At 36.6% G+C, this 16,488-nt stretch overlaps 1 protein-coding gene across 1 annotated transcript; it reads left to right on the forward strand.

Annotated features, from left to right (window-relative positions):
- The first annotated feature begins 5,938 nt into the window (after nt 1-5,938).
- Nucleotides 5,939-13,279, forward strand: LOC102805295 (neuronal acetylcholine receptor subunit alpha-10-like). Its single transcript, XM_006812095.1, has 6 exons — nt 5,939-5,966; nt 6,326-6,459; nt 7,674-7,718; nt 10,287-10,396; nt 10,997-11,529; nt 12,783-13,279. The coding sequence occupies exons 1-6, from the start codon at nt 5,939-5,941 to the stop codon at nt 13,277-13,279; spliced, it is 1,347 nt and encodes a 448-aa protein (XP_006812158.1).
- Nucleotides 13,280-16,488: the final 3,209 nt, after the last annotated feature.

A 16,488-nucleotide genomic window follows, 5' to 3' on the forward strand; every position in this document is an offset into this window, starting at 1 on the left:
CTCGAAATATACATTTCGGTAGGTTGATTGTGAAGTGATTGTTGTGTAGTTGTCTAAATACTTGCTCTAGATGCTTGTCATGGTCTGCTTGATCAATGCCACCGATGTAGATGTCATCACTTATATTTCTAGTGCGAGGTATACCACAGATTGCGCCACTGACGATAGCCCAAAGTTGAGGCATTCATATCGATAGAATCCTATGTGTGTTGAGAATGTGGTCAGGTGTCTCGAGTCTGGATGTAGTTTCCATTGCTCTCGCAGTTTTCAATAAATCCGTTAAATTAAGGCTTTGCTCAATGGCCTTACGTCTCAGTCGTACTGATGTGGTGCCTTGAATTATTTGTCGTTTTATTTCCAGATTGACGTCATCAAACTCGCATTTTCGTGTAGAAAACTTAGAGACGTTTTATCAGGTTTCTGTAATTCTTTTCTAAATACGTATACATTTCTGTGGCTCAAAGTAATCAGACAAAGACTTTACTGCGGTTTGATATGCGTCGCGGTCCTCCGTTGGCTCCGGTACAGCCAGCGTGTCAAACACATCACATGTTTCCTCAACAACATAGTGCAGTAATATTGCTTTCTTTTGAGCAGCAGCGGTACGTTCATTGCAGCAAACATGTTGTTTAATCGCTTGATATATTTTTCAAAGCGGGTGGGCGTTGTTTCTCGAGGTTCGTTGAAAACACTCAACATACTCAAAGAGTGTATTTACACAACAAATACATTAGTAGTCTGTAGTTTTAATTTGCACAACAGCCTACTAACACTCTTGTAGATAGTGGCATCAGAAGCGGACTTTGTGATGTTACGGAAAATCTTCATTGCGTGTGTGATGTTACTGTTTATAGTGTGTCAATTGTGTTACTAAATTATTTATAAAAATGAGTTACATTTAGAAACACGTGGCATGAGTGAATATAAATCATGTAATGGTGAAGAATAATTGCCCCATTCTGAGTATTGCATGCTCATTTGCATATCGTTTTATGAAGCCAAGAGATTTCGGATTTCGACTTATAAATCTGTATAACATTTAGGTTATTATACATTCTCTTCAAGTAATATTAACGACATACATTAACGACATAAATATTGCTGAATATGACAAGTAATTTTAGACTTTTCGTTGCGTGATTAGAAGGCTTAATTAGTGCTGAACCCTTATGTTATTGTTAATAAACTGTAATACATCATAGGCGACAAAACAAAAACTTGATTCAATGTAATCTTACTTTGTAGTAGTGTAACATATTTCATGCCAATATTTGACTGGATACCTGCAAATAAATCCAAATAAAGCAAATAGCAAGCAAAAAAACTTTATCAAATAAAACGCATAACGCATGTGTCATCATAGTGAGGTCAATGGAAAATTACGTTTTATGCAACATAACGTTCTGCGCCATCAATAAGGTTTATCAATCAAACCTTATTGATGGTGCTCAACGTTGTGTTCGTATTCAAAGCCCATACATATTATTATTTATCTTTATTTCAGACTGTCAAGCATTTGAAAGTCCATATAAAACTAGTATGAAAAATAAATAAATAAATGAACAACAAATATATGTATATAGGTCAGTGTGCGTATGGCAACGTTAATAGTACAAAATATTATTCCAATGCTGGAACAAGGCAGACTTCCAACTGACATCAGAGTTACATAAGCTCACCAACAGACTGTTATCAGAGGTGTATATACGCTCTCTAAATTTAAATACAAGATTTCTAAAAATTTCGTAAAAAGACTTGACATGATTGTATACAAACATATGATTTACACTATAATCACATGGGTAATGAAAAAAGCGGCGAAACAAGTTATTATAAAATACACGCAAAGCATTAAGGTTCGTCTTCCGAAAGGAGCACCATAGTTGACAGCAGAAAAAGTTATAACAAAAAGTTTTAAATAACAAAAGTTTGACCTCATAGCTGCATTTTGAAAATTTCCGTAATAGAAGATTAGCCTTGATGCAAAATAGACATTTCTGATGATCCATATCAGTGTTCTCCTTCAAATCACTAGTATGCTTGTGACCAAGATATGTAATTACATTGGCTGTCCCGACAAATATACTGGTGGTATTTCGAAAACACTGTGTCGACTATAAAAACACATACATTTAGATTTAGTGACATCATAAATGATATCATGGTCATGCGCAAAGCGACCACATATTTCGAAAAAGTCGTCTTAACCTCTTAATAGAGGGCGATAGCACACACATATCATCAGCATAACTGAGATTGTTGAGCAACTTATCACCAACTAGACACCCACTCGGACTATCATTCAGTTGGATATTCAGATTATTAATATACACATTGGCGACATAACACCGCCTTGGCGTACTCCGTTAGATACACAGAATTAACGGGATATAGCATTCCCCCATTTAACACAATATTTTTGATGTTGATACCAATTCATTAAAAAGCGAACCATATATATAAGTACATTACGTTCAGTCAATTTGTAAAATAGTGTCCAGTGATTGACTTTGTCAAATGACTTTGAAGCGTCAAGGAAACAGACAAACACGTGACTACCGAGCGAATTATAATGAAGTACTGCTTCTTTTAACAGAAATACACACAGATCCGTTGAATGTTTTTTTCTAAATCCAAACTGATTGTCAGTTAGGAGAATAAACTCCTGGCATCTAGACATCATTATATGCTCAACAATTTTGTAAATGACGTTGGTTATCGCAATCGGGCGATAATTATCTAAACTAGTCACATCACCAGCTTTATTCTTAATTAGTGGCACAATAACAACTTTTATCATGTTATCCGGAACAGATCCATGACAAAACATTGCAGAAATACACATGGCTAGGTGCAGAATAAGTGCAGGACTAGCAAATTTAAAATGCTCGGCACTAAGACAATCCGAACCACATAATTTACCTAAACCTAAGTTGCGCACGATACTAGAAATTTCCTCCATCGAGACACGTGGTGTACTTTCTGTAGAACCATTAACATAATCGTACACTTTACTGCGAAGTTTAACATCAGAAAGTGGAGACTTAGTGGACGCAGTAGCTTTTTTCCAAAACATACGATGATTTTGATTTAGCAATGCTTCAGCGAGTTTGTCAGCTTCAATCTTAGCCTGATTCTTTTTGCATATCCGTAGGGCATGCTTAAATTTCATTCTAAAAGTACGCATCAAGTGGTATGACACACATTGTCTTGGACTGCCCATGTTACGCCACTCCAAAAAGTAATCACGGGCAACGTCATGAGCATCCTTGACTAGCTCATTCCAACCCGGAATCATTTTGTATTGCTGACGGGTTTGAACTCCGAATGCTGCACCTGAAGCATTTGTAAGTACACCAACGATTTCGTCATAATATTGACTTATCGCAGTATTATGTTCGTCATGTGTACAGTTTAGTGATTCACAAATAATAGCGTCGACAGGAACAACTATATTTTTTAAATACCTAATAGTGAGCTCAGAAAATTTAGTAAGCTTCGCCGTTGGTACTTTCGACCAATTAATTGGCGTATGAGTAGTGGAATTTGGATCGTAGGAGGGTTCTCCCTCAGTGGCGACCAACTTATCGATTTGGCAAGTCACTGATAATGGTAAATGGTCCGAAGCAATATGATCATATAAAATATTTATATCTACAATGGAGCGATGCGCATTAATCGTTGAGACACAATGGTTCAGCCATGATGTAGTTAGATGTGCATCACTAATATATGTAAAATTATTATCAGATTGACCAATATGTTCAATATCTGATAAAATTAAGTTCCTTAAGTTCCTTGCCAAATTGGGATTTCATGTCCGCATTCCAGTCTCCCATAATAAATACATTGAATGCGTTTTGATCCTGGACAATGGCATTAATTTTTCCAAGGTAGCCAGTGAACTCGTCAAAATTGTCACTGCAGTTAATTGGAAGGTATACACATAGAATGAAAAGCTGAACACATCCAAGTACAAGCTCAGCACCGAGAAGTCTAGTATCATTAAAAGACTTTATTTTAATCGAGTCCTCAAGCGATTTCCTCCATAAGATAGCAGTTCCGCCATATGGGCGGCCGGAAAGTAGACCAGACCCAGTATCTACTGCCGATACACCATAAGCATGGAAATCTGTATGAATTGATGATAAATAAGCCAAATCTTCATGTAATAGCCAGTGCTCTTGTAAGAGACAAATGTCATGACTTTCACATAATCTATTAACAGTAGGCGCAGTAGATTTAATTGATCTACAATTATAGGAGACAATATTAATCGTGGACATTGTATTATATTAATTACGACGTTGAAAATGAAAATGAAAAGTACTCCTTCTGGCCAAGAGTCAGGATTCATGAGTGATAGAAAGTGTGTTTCAGCTGTTGACACACAAAATGACGAGTACGTATTATACCTTGTATCGAGGCGTTCACAACAGATATCGGTAATATTCATAGAATTCTTAATATAGCTTTGCAGCATATCAACAATTGTGTCAGACCTAGTCTGCTTATAAAGGCGCTCATACGCCTCTGTACAACTGGTATACCATGATCGGTCTTACGTCTGCCAATGAGAAAATTACGCGATTTCTGAAAACCTTTAACAGCATAGCGATTACGTGGATGACTGGGGTTCTTGGTAACACTTTCACGATTTTCACCAGGAGTTGGTTTTCGTAACAAATCGGACAAATTAGTTCCAAATTCAACCACGTCCGCATAACTTTGGTGTCTACGTTTTTCACGACGTTTATTTCGTACCATAGTGAAACCAGTCACACTTGTTACGCCTGTAACTTTCTTAGCAACAGCACCTTCAACATCTGTGATTATGACACATTCGCTTTCATTATTGGTCACTTGCACACCACTACTTTGGCTACATACCTCATTAATTTGAGAATTCGCGACAGGTAATTCAGTGTCGTCGCATGCATTAATTAACATAGTTGTGTCAGCTTTAACCAATAGTTTTTCTTTGATTGCACGAAGTTCGTCAAATATATTCCCATGCAATTTAGACATGGAATTCAAACCTTCTTTCAATGCTTCAATGTCAAGATTCAATGTTTAGATTGAGTGTTATCTTTCAATAGTAATGATAGGTCAACATGATTATAATCTACAGGTGGTAGCCTCGACAGGGGTTTTAGCTACAAAACACGGAATATAATCCGGGTCGATCTCTTGCAACAGAACCAAAATATCTTGTACATTATTCATAGATTTTGTATGCCCTTGTCGGCGAATCAGACGTTTTGAGCTATGATCACCACACATATCAAACAATAACACCTTCAAGTTGGCGTACTCTATTTCCGAGTCCGTATAGAAATCAGTGCACAGTTTAGTAATAATATCTATAGCAAGAATATCCATCTTGTTTACAATAAAACACAGCATTTCGCTAATGATTGGAGCAGATGTGGGAGATGCTTCATTATTTTGTGACTTACGGTTAGGATACGTAGAGCCTACATAGCCATTGTCATTGTCAATGCCATCATCCATTCGTGCATGCCGTCCAAACCGTTTTTGATTGCAATCAGGACATAAATCCAGGTCGCCTTGACTAAAAGTGACATCAGTAGTTGAACCACAATCATTACATCTAGTCTTGCTCATATTTGGAGTATATGTCCAACAACATAACAAATATCGTACAAAATATCATAAGTGACGCAACCAGATAAATACACAAGCTAACAAGCTCCACCAACCTTGCGAGTGCTCAGATTGCAAAGAATTTGTACACACGCCAATCATACGTCATACGCTGTAATAGGCCATTACAATTCTGGTTCCCCTATAGTCCTGGTTTACATTAAGATTTTGCGAGATAAAGAGCCTCATATCAATGTACTAGTATTACTTGCCCAATGAGCTTGTGGATCAATTGCATCGTCGAGGGCGCTACACTGAAGTACAAGTATTAATGTACGTCGGGTGTGGGAAGGATGAATGTAAGAGAAATGTATGAACTACACCTTCGAGACGTACACATCACGTAGATCAGTGAAGCTATGCCGATCAAAGCGATAATTGTATTTTTTATGTAGTCGTTTGTCATTCACAACATAATAATTCTCTCATAATAATTACAGTGTAAATGACATATTCATCTCCTACGCTTTGTCAATAGAGGGCACTATTACGAGCAAAGTATATATATACATTAGCAGCCACCAGTTTTCAAATATATTAAAGTAAATATATTTGTTGCGACCAATGTCTACTAAATTAAAGATATAAGTAATGTAATCTCATAGCTAATATTCTTGTTTCCACCTCTGTCCGTGTACAGTCTGTTCTCCTATTGCAGTATCTCAGTTTGTTGCTGACTTAGTGGAGAAGTTACTGGGCGATTATCCTAAATACTCCGTCCGTCCAGTGAGAAATGATTCAGATGTTATTACGCTAACCCACCGAATGACGCCGATACAACTGATAGACATGGTATGTTGCAATGTTATGGGTCATTTCAACCGGTTTGACGCCTAGATCCTCCAATTGATTCTCCAGCCAATTCATGGTGAACATTTGTTTTGCATCCTCTAATGAATTCATCGATTCATGGGAAAAAAATTATTTTCAATACATTCATCAATTCACAGAACAACTGTTTTTCATCTTCCAATGATTCGCCAATTCATTATGAACAACTGTTCCACAATGAATTTATCAATTCACGACTTTGCATTCAGCAAAGGTTTTGTCAATTCATAGTGAACCGTTTTTTATCTTCCAGAACGTCCTTCGATTTGTGGTAAATAACTGTTTGCCATCATCTAATATATTCAGAAGTTCAAAGCGAACAACTTCGGACATTTAGTGAATTCATAGCAAACAATTCTTTTTATTCCCCCAAAAGACTCGTCAATTCACGATATCCCAATGGATACATCCCTTCACGACGAACAACTGTGTCGCTTCTTCTAATAGATTCGTCATTTCATGGGGAATAACTGTTTTTCATTCTGCAGTAGATGTTTAGTCTCTGTCAAGATAACTCCTCAAAGGGGCATTTTAGCGATACGATAACCATAAAAAAGAAAAACACCTTTATGATAAACAGATTTACTCAAATGATAATCCGATAAATGCGAATAATTTGCCGATATTTACTGTATGGGGCAGCCATCTTGATTCACTGTATGTGGCATACGACTTAAAACTGAATTAAGAAACAAGTTGAAAAACGGGTTTTTCAGTTTCCTACGAAAAACCTAGAGCACTTTTCCGTTTGTTTGTTTTTTCTAAAAAAAACAAAACAAAATGGCAACGGCCAGTTTGAAATACCCAGGGATATTGTTCCCTGTGTACGTATGCAATATATTTTCCCTGAGACATTAATTTTTTTGTGGCAAACCAGTGTTGTTGTCGTCAGGCTTCTCCCAAATAATCCAATTTCATGATGAAACTGTCACTTGTCACAATGTGCTAACTTGAAAACACACAGAATATAATAACCCTTGCACAATACATAGATTCGTTAGTTCATTGTGAATAACGGTTCTGCATCCGCAAATAAAAGCGTCAATTCATGACGAAAAATTCGGGCATGGCTATTGCAGTCACAAAAATAAACATGTACGAAAGGTCTCATATATTTTCAGATTGTTTTGTTGCGGTGTGTTGAGAACTTTCCATTTGTTTTGTTTTTTTCACAGGACGAAAAGAACCAAGTAATAAAATTAAAGTGTTGGTTAGAGCAGGTATGTATACCATGCCATATAATGCAGTTATTGAATGAAATAATTGTCTATTGGGTCAGGGAATCACGAAGCCTTTCCTCTACACCTGGAAGTTAAAAAAGTGTGTTTGTGATTATGCTTGCGGACGTGTACGGACATATAAAAACAAAATAACCATTGACATGCACGAATCTAATGGAATAGTAATTATAATAGTAATTTAAAAGAATTTAGTCCATTGCGGGTGTCACCATGTGACGATTGTAACCTCGAATTTTATCTTCATTCCCGTGTTTCAGGAATAGCTATATTTATCAATTTTGCTGTGGTGTTTATACGTGCAAGCCTGACTTGCTCTTTGATTATTATTTACAATGTACCGTGGAGAACGGTAAGATAATGCATTAGGGGCAAATCAATAATCTCAGAGTCGTCGAATAGTAACTTTAATTAATTTGTGATCTATTGAATTGTTGTAATAGTTCGTCTACTGTTCATATCCCATTGTATTGTTGGAATGGCCCGTCTAATGTACATAGCCCATTGTATTGTTGGAATGGCCCGTCTAATGTACATAGCCCATTGTAGTGTTGTAATGGCTCGTCTAATGTTTGTGGCCCACTGTATTGTTGTAATGGTTTGTGCAATGTTTATACTAGTAACCCATTGTATTGTTGGAATTGTTCATCCCATGTTAATGATCCAATGTCTGTTTTAATGGCACGTCTATTGTTGATGGTCCCTATCTATTGTTTTAATAACTCGTTTATTGAATGTTCATGATCTATTGCATTGTTGTAATGGCTCGTCTAATGTTCATGACCCACTGTTGTTGTTGCAATGGCTCATCTGATTTTCATAGCCCATTGTATTGTTATAATAGTTCATCTAATGTTCCATCTTCGCCAGCCAAGGACCATTTATTCGGCCGAAGCCTCAACATTAACCCTTGGCAGATTTCACCACGATTTACTGTATGTCGCACGCCCTCAAACGATTATAAGATTCACTTAGGCTCATTTGATTTACCCAATCAGAACCCACGATAGAAACGGTATATTACTTGGTAAAATCGTGGCGCTAGCTCGGTTGAATATAGAAATCAACGTGTTGCTAGCTTTTTCTCTGTGAACGAGCTTACTGACCATCAAAAGAAAAAAAACTTAGTGCTGTTTCTAAGGGAAATGACGTGTTAGTTGCAACAAAGAACGTATCGGACAAGTCGACATGTTATCTGTTTCAACAGTGTTGTCAGTTTAAAACACGGTTTGCACAAATATTTAAACATTCCACAGTCTTCATTCACTTGTCCACGAACAATTTCCAACGTTGGAATGAAAAAAAAAATGGAAACGTGTCAACGAACATAGACCTTCTGTTCTTGACTCCCGGTGAATCAACCCAAAGCCTACACGCTGCCATTGTTTTAATCTGTGATGACCCCGGATCTTCAAATTAATGATACAGCAACGCTGATTTGTAGCGCCAGCTTCTTGGCGCGCCCAATCAAATGACTCAATTTAACTGTAGTGAAATACAGCTTTTCCTGACACGATCACGCACGGGTTCGTGGGCTGGAATTGAATGGCCGGGCTTAGCGAAACCGTGCGATTCGGACGATGCTAATGTGCATGACCCATTGTATTGTTGCAATGGTTCGTCTAATATTCTTAGCCAGTTGTATTGTTATAATGGATCGTCTAATGTTCATAGCCCAGTGTAGTGTTGTAATGGCTCGTCTAATGTTCATGGCCAGTTGTATTGTTATAATGGCTCGTCTAATGTTCGTAGCCCATTGTATTGCAGCAATGGTTTGTCTAATGTTCATGAATCATTGTAGTGTTGCAATAATTCGTCTTATGTCCATAATCCATTGTATTGGTGTAACAGCTCGTTTAATGTTCATAACCCAAAGTATTGTTCGAATTGTTCGTTTAATGTTATGACCTATTGTATTGTTGTATTAACTCGTCTATTAAATGTTCATAACCCATTGTATTGTTACAATAGTTCGTCTAATGTTCATGACCCATTGTATTGTTGTAATGACTCGTCTAATGTTCATGACCCATTGTATTGTTGCAATAGTTCGTCTAATGTTCATGGCCCATTGTATTGTTGCAATGGTTCGTCTAATGTTCATGACCCATTGTATTGTTGTAATGACTCGTCTAATGTTCATGACCCATTGTATTGTTGCAATGGTTCGTCTAATGTTCATGACCCATTGTATTGTTGTAATGACTCGTCTAATGTTCATGACCAATTGTATTGTTGCAATGGTTCGTCTAATGTTCATGATCCATTGTATTGTTGCAATGGTTCGTCTAATGTTCATGACCCATTGTATTGTTGTAATGACTCGTCTAATGTTCATGACCCATTGTATTGTTGCAATGGTTCGTCTAATGTTCATGGGCCATTGTATTGTTGCAATGGTTCGTCTAATGTTCATGACCCATTGTATTGTTGTAATGACTCGTCTAATGTTCATGGCCCACTGTATTGTTGCAATGGTTCGTCTAATGTTCATGACCCATTGTATAGTTGTAATGACTCGTCTAATGTCAATGAACTATTGTATTCCAGAGTTGGGTCGATGTACATATGCAGTGGGAGTCTGAATTGTATGGAGGTGCCGATGTGATACAAATATCAATCGAGCACATATGGCAACCAGACATTGTCCTCTATGGCAGGTAATTTTATTCGCATGTTTTTTCACTGAACAAAACTTTTTATAACTGATTACGGATCATCGCCAGTCGCTCATCGTCTACGTCGTTTATCGAATGCTACATTACTCTTGCTAAGAGTACCTCGGATTAGCCTAGATTATATGTGATGTACGCCTTGGTATGATCTCAGTTAAATGACATTATTCACACCTACTTGATTGGTTGATTGAAAGTAAACCCTTGCGTGATTGGTTGATTGAAGGTAAACACTTGCGTGATTGGTTGATTGAAGGTAAACACTTGCGTGATTGGTTGATTAAAGGTAAACACTTGCGTGATTGGTTGATTGAAGGTAAACACTTGCGTGATTGTGGAAAATTCCTACACGCGCACTATTTAATGTAAACTGACCAGTAAACTTATTCAATTTCTTGAAATGCTTACGACATCTCATGCTATAGTGTTTGTGTGATGTCTGTCTAAGCTGAATGTGTCATGAGATATACTATCATCGTAACTTGGCATTTTAGAGTGGTGTGTAGTGAGTGTGCGCCACACAGATTGTAGGCTAAACTGAGATGTATTTGAAGTTACATCCTTTTCTGACAATTTCTCTTCCAGTGTAAAAGATGAATTTGATCGGCATTACGACACAGACGTAGTGATATATTCTAACGGGACTATCAAAGCCTTACAACCATACCTCATTATTGCCGAGTGTGCCATCGACGCCACCATGTTTCCATTCGACGAACAAAAGTGTGTCTTTAGATTTGCTTCTTGGAGCTACAGTAGTAGATACATTGATATAGTTAAAAGTGATGACAGTAATATTGATAGATTCGTCAGTAACGGGGAGTGGGAATTAAAGGAAATGCCGGTCGAGAACAACTCCACTGTCTACGTTTGTTGTGAGGATCCCTTCCCGTACGTGGAATACACACTACACCTGAAACGACGGTCGACGTTCTACGTGGTTAACATCATTCTCCCGTCGTTTCTGGCAAGCGTTTTAATTTCAGTAGGCTTTTACCTGCCATCCGATTCGGGTGAGAGAGTGAGTCTCTGTGTTATCAGTATTCTCTCACAGTTCGTCTTCCTTACCGTCGTGTCGGATTACATGCCGCCCACCAGCCAAGTTATCCCATATTTACGTAAGTGTTTTTTTTTGTTTTTTTTGTTTTTGATTTTTTGCTGCCATGCATTTTTTTTCATTTTTATAATAGAGACGAGACGAGACGCTGAATTGTTCGAGTTACGGATATCGAGTTATAAAAATGCCCAAGCCCATATTTAAAAAAAAAACACGCTATCTTTTGCGAACTATGTCCGTCGATGTTCAGTTAACAGTTATATAACAGAACTTCGCGGGAAATATAGATTTCTGGTTTTGTTTAGTAACTCAAACTTTAATTAATAGGAAACCGAACTTCGAGGTATGGATAACATACAGCGATAATTACAATTTCTAAATGTGGGTGTTCAACAAAAACAAAAATCTATATTACTTGTAACTCGAAGGCTCTGCTACCCGGCAGTTAGTTTGACATCGAGTTAGGATGGGCGTGGTTATATTTGTAACTCGATATTTTCGTAAATCGATCTCCGTAACTCGAACAGAGGAATAACGTTTGGTGGCTGATTAATTGGTTGATTTCAATATTCAGACAATAGGAGAGAAGTGAACTAGTACATGCCCGTACTGAGACATCGACAGTGTTGACACGATGTTCACATCCTAATTTCCATTCATCTGATTTAATCGTTGTTCTGTCGATCCTGTAACCGTGTGCGCATGTCTAAATCGTTTTGGGCTCAGTTCCGTTTTTATTATCTTTTTTTTTTTTTTGAAATGCACTCATAACTATAAACGCATAATTATATCGTATACTTCAATTTGCACGATACTGGCTCACAACTTTATAAAATGTGGCGTGACTGAAAAACTATAATTACATCTACCTGCTAGCATGGCTTGAAAATCTAGTAAATAAATAATTTGTGTTTAGCTAACTCTCCTAGTCAAAAAGAATAATTGGAAACAACGCACACACCCCTAACACCAAAATTTACTAATCCGTCCGGACCCACTACAAACTTTGAAATGAACAATAATAAAAAACAACAACTGATTATTACAATGCAATCAAACCTCTCATTATATCCAGCCGTTATACAACAGAACAATGCCAACTGCTACTATTGTAGCTTATCATAGGAGGGAAGTGTTTGAATAACCAATTTACTTTTGGATGCTTCGACTTACGTATCTCCTATGACATTGACGTGATTGACATGTCGAAAACTAAAGAACTCAACATAGACACTGACGTAGAGGTCAGCATACACAGATATATTTTTTTCATTAAATGCAGTGATATATGTATATTTGTTTTATTTTATCCAGAGGCATATTTCTTGATTTTAATTGGTATGGCCGTCATCTCAGCTTTTGTGACAGCATATACGCTGAATCTACATTTTCCGGGCCCTGCATGCGCTGAAGTTCCAGAATATATGAAAAAGTATGTTGTCAAATTCTTAGCTTACATCTCCTGCACGCAAGTTAGAATCCACTACATGTTTCGTCGATCTGTTTTTGAGATGCGACCAATGAGAATCAACGATATGAATCATCACGCAGGTGCTAAGGACGCTAATCAAGTAACGGGACTTATGAGTGGACAGGTTGAAGCTGATGAAACAATCAGAAGTGAAAGTTTTGATGGAGTCTCCCAAGAACGACGGTTACGAGAATGGCGGGAAGTGGCGCGACTTATTGACAGGGCGTTCTTGATTGTTTATACCATTTTACTTTTGTCATTATTAACTGGGTTTTTGTCCTTTCTCGCCATCCGTGGTTCAGGCTGGCATACGGAGGAAAACAATGACGGTGACCACTAAACATCTCACGGGAATTCGTGACAGTTTCAGAATACCCCGTCCCTATAAATCGCGCCCTCTAGCCACTAAACGCTTTGAAGTTCAGTACAGTCAGTCAACACAGTTATTGTTTTTATTGTGCGTGTATGTATGTTTTGAGAGAGGTCGAGTTTCTTCAAAAGAACGACTACACAACCGAACATAGCTTGTAATAAAAACTGAAGGCGAGATATAGTGGCTGTCATGTTGGTCACGGTCGTTGTCATCGTCGTCAAAAACATTTTTTTTTTCATTTTGTGGCCACGATAACTAATTATTATTAAGTGTTTTTGTCTGTTCCAGTTCAAGTTATATTTGGAGATTTATCCCTTGTCAGTGAACTTGAAAACACATAACACGATGTAACTGGATATTGATTAGATTTATATTTGGGCATTGTTGACATACAACATGACACATTCTAGCGGTGATGTGTCTTCAACATATTCGCAGAACAATGAATATTTCTTTTTGTGATCCTAACTGAAATTCTCTCATTTCAACGAATATTTAATATCGGCGTCAGGTACAGTACCGATTGTATGTTCACAGTGAGGAAAAGTCTAGTGTATTCTATACGTCCCACGTTTGGGAGAAAGGATCAAAGGTCAAGGTCACAGAATGTGTTATCTTACTATACAATAATAATAATAATAATAATAATAATAATAATAATAATAATAATAATAATAATAATAATAATAATAATAATAATAATAATAATAGTTTATTACGCAACTGTAATCTGCTGTGGATACAGTATGGTAAAACTAGTGTAAAATAAAGCAACTAAAAATAACAACAAATTTAAAAGTTCTAATAACTTCAAAAAATCAGAAAGTAATAACAATGCAGTAAGTAATATAAGTACATGTTAAAAACAGTACACATGTTAGATCACTGTGTACCTCACAAAACTTCAGCTGGGTGCATTTTTTGTTGCAACACTATGCACGTGCCGGTATGCCTCGTCATTACTTTCCATACTCTTCTGTTTCTTTGTTGATATAACTTCAATCCTCGGTAATATACTCCTTTTTCCCCTGTTACTTCATATCCTAATTTCAATACTGCTGTTATTATGGGTTGGGCATCAATAAAATGCTCACAACATATTCTTTTGATTCCAATGTTTTTTTTTTCTCATCTACAATGTTTGTTAAACGCGCCAAATCTAGCCACCTATCACGATGTTTAGATTGGCATGTTTAGTTCGGCATGTTTACTTGTATGGAGGATGGCAAAAACAATCACCAGTATTATTTAAGCATTCACGAATGCGACCGACAAGTCTGTTTCTTCCATTGCTGTAGATTTATTGTATTTGTTCGTACAACCAGATACTCCACAAACTGTGGGATATTATTCTGTTTAAAAACAAGAAAATCAGTTTCAATATAGAAATTATTTTAATGTAGTTCAAGACAAATTTAAATTTTGTTAATTTCGTGACTTTAATTCAGTAAGGGTATTATTAAAAATATATAATTCACCTTGTGTGTACGTTGCATAATCAAATTCAAGATGGTTGTCTGTCGACCATTTTAGTAAAATATCAAAATCAATCATAACCATTAATACCCAATTTATGTCGCTAGAGGGCGCGACTTAGGGGAAGAAAATATTGTCATGTCAGGGCTCATACCACTAATAGACAACAATGTTAACATATGACGAGATTGAAATATAAAAATGAAAAATCAACATGCCAGTAGTCAACCACATGAAAAAAACTGACATGTTGGCCAGCTCAAACTCTTACAAATTTCAGGTAAACAAGATACACCTACTGTATTTGGATTGCACCTAGAGAAATCACTGCAAAAACACCAAGATTACAGGTACACAGCCACTAAGTAGACAAAAGACCACAAGCTGGTCTCACCTTTGAACCAGGTAATCACGCCCTCAAACAGGGAGCACCTGAGAAAAGAAAATATATAAACAATTTCATTGTTTCTTGCAAGGCAGTTAAGGTAGAGATGCAGGTTCGTGGGCACTTGGGAGTGATTTTTTTTTTAGCTTTTTATTATCCAAACAGTTATGGCTATAGACTGTTAAAATTTTGTAGAATTTTGAATAGTGGAACATACTCAAAAACGATTTTAAAATATAGATAACAGGTGCAAACATTCTCTCTTTTGAATGCTTAGCAAGATTTAGCAAGGCTGTACATAAATAATAAAAAAGAAACATGGTGAAATAAGTAATAACGGGATCTCACTATATTTAACTTTTTACAAAACAATAATACATTTAAATTTGGAACTGCAACAGCCATTTTAATTATGAGCATTAGCAAACTTCTTACTGAGTGAATTGTTATGCAAATTATCTCAGCTTCTTTTTAGAACACATCCCAGAACTTTAAAAAAAATAGCTCCTAGACGCTTTGATCTTTTATTTTGAAATTTTCACAAATGATTGACAATGTGTTTATCTTCAAAACGCCGTCGGGGCATTGTTTTTGGTTGAACAGTGTTACAACAATCGTACAGACAACTAGCCTGAGTGTTAATTTATGCATAAATTTGAATTAGTGAAATTTGAGCTGCTGCCCTGCAAAATTGACAATTGGTAGGCAGTTTTCAAGACGGCACTTTCTTCATAACAAACCTATGTACCCGTAAACCAATTTTGACAGGAAACAGAGGCATGGTTTAGAAGCCAATTTTTTTTAATCACTTTTGACCAAAAAAGCACATTTTTGTGCACATTTCAAACTAAAGTGTCCATAAAAAAAATACTTACAAAATTTTTAAATTCATACAATAAGCTTTCCGAAAATATATAATTTTGTGGACAAGGGAGGTCATCTTGGTTTCCTAATTAACTAATTAAAATACCTGTCAAGTAAACTGCATCTCTACCTTAAATTGGCTACGAGCAGCCATTGGTTGATTAGTGGCATGAGACCGTCAAGAGGTTCCGCACACACGTACGCTCGCATAGGCACCTAAATAATCCAGGCATGTCTTCCCCTCGGCCAATCAGTGTTTGGCATCATGATTTTTACTGTACTGTAAAATATATACTGTAAAATAAATGTATTTTAGCTGGAATTCATTTTCACTGAATTTTGACGAGTTGAATGTAAAATATAGAAAAAACGGTATATTCGCTGGATTTTATTTTCACTGAATCATTCCTTCAGCGAAAATAATTTTACAGTAAATGATTATAGTTTCACA

The sequence above is a fragment of the Saccoglossus kowalevskii genome, chromosome 13 (genome assembly GCF_978046115.1).
Source record: "Saccoglossus kowalevskii chromosome 13, keSacKowa6.1, whole genome shotgun sequence".
Taxonomy (NCBI): Eukaryota; Metazoa; Hemichordata; class Enteropneusta; family Harrimaniidae; genus Saccoglossus; species Saccoglossus kowalevskii.

What these genes read in the sequence shown, in the direction of transcription:
- LOC102805295 (XM_006812095.1), top strand. Translation starts at nt 5,939, where the DNA reads ATGTACGTCGGGTGTGGGAAGGATGAAT. An exon ending in CGATACAACTGATAGACATG is followed by an intron (nt 6,460 to 7,673) that starts GTATGTTGCAAT and finishes TTTTTTTCACAG; the next exon opens with GACGAAAAGAACCAAGTAAT. An exon ending in CCAAGTTATCCCATATTTAC is followed by an intron (nt 11,530 to 12,782) that starts GTAAGTGTTTTT and finishes TATTTTATCCAG; the next exon opens with AGGCATATTTCTTGATTTTA.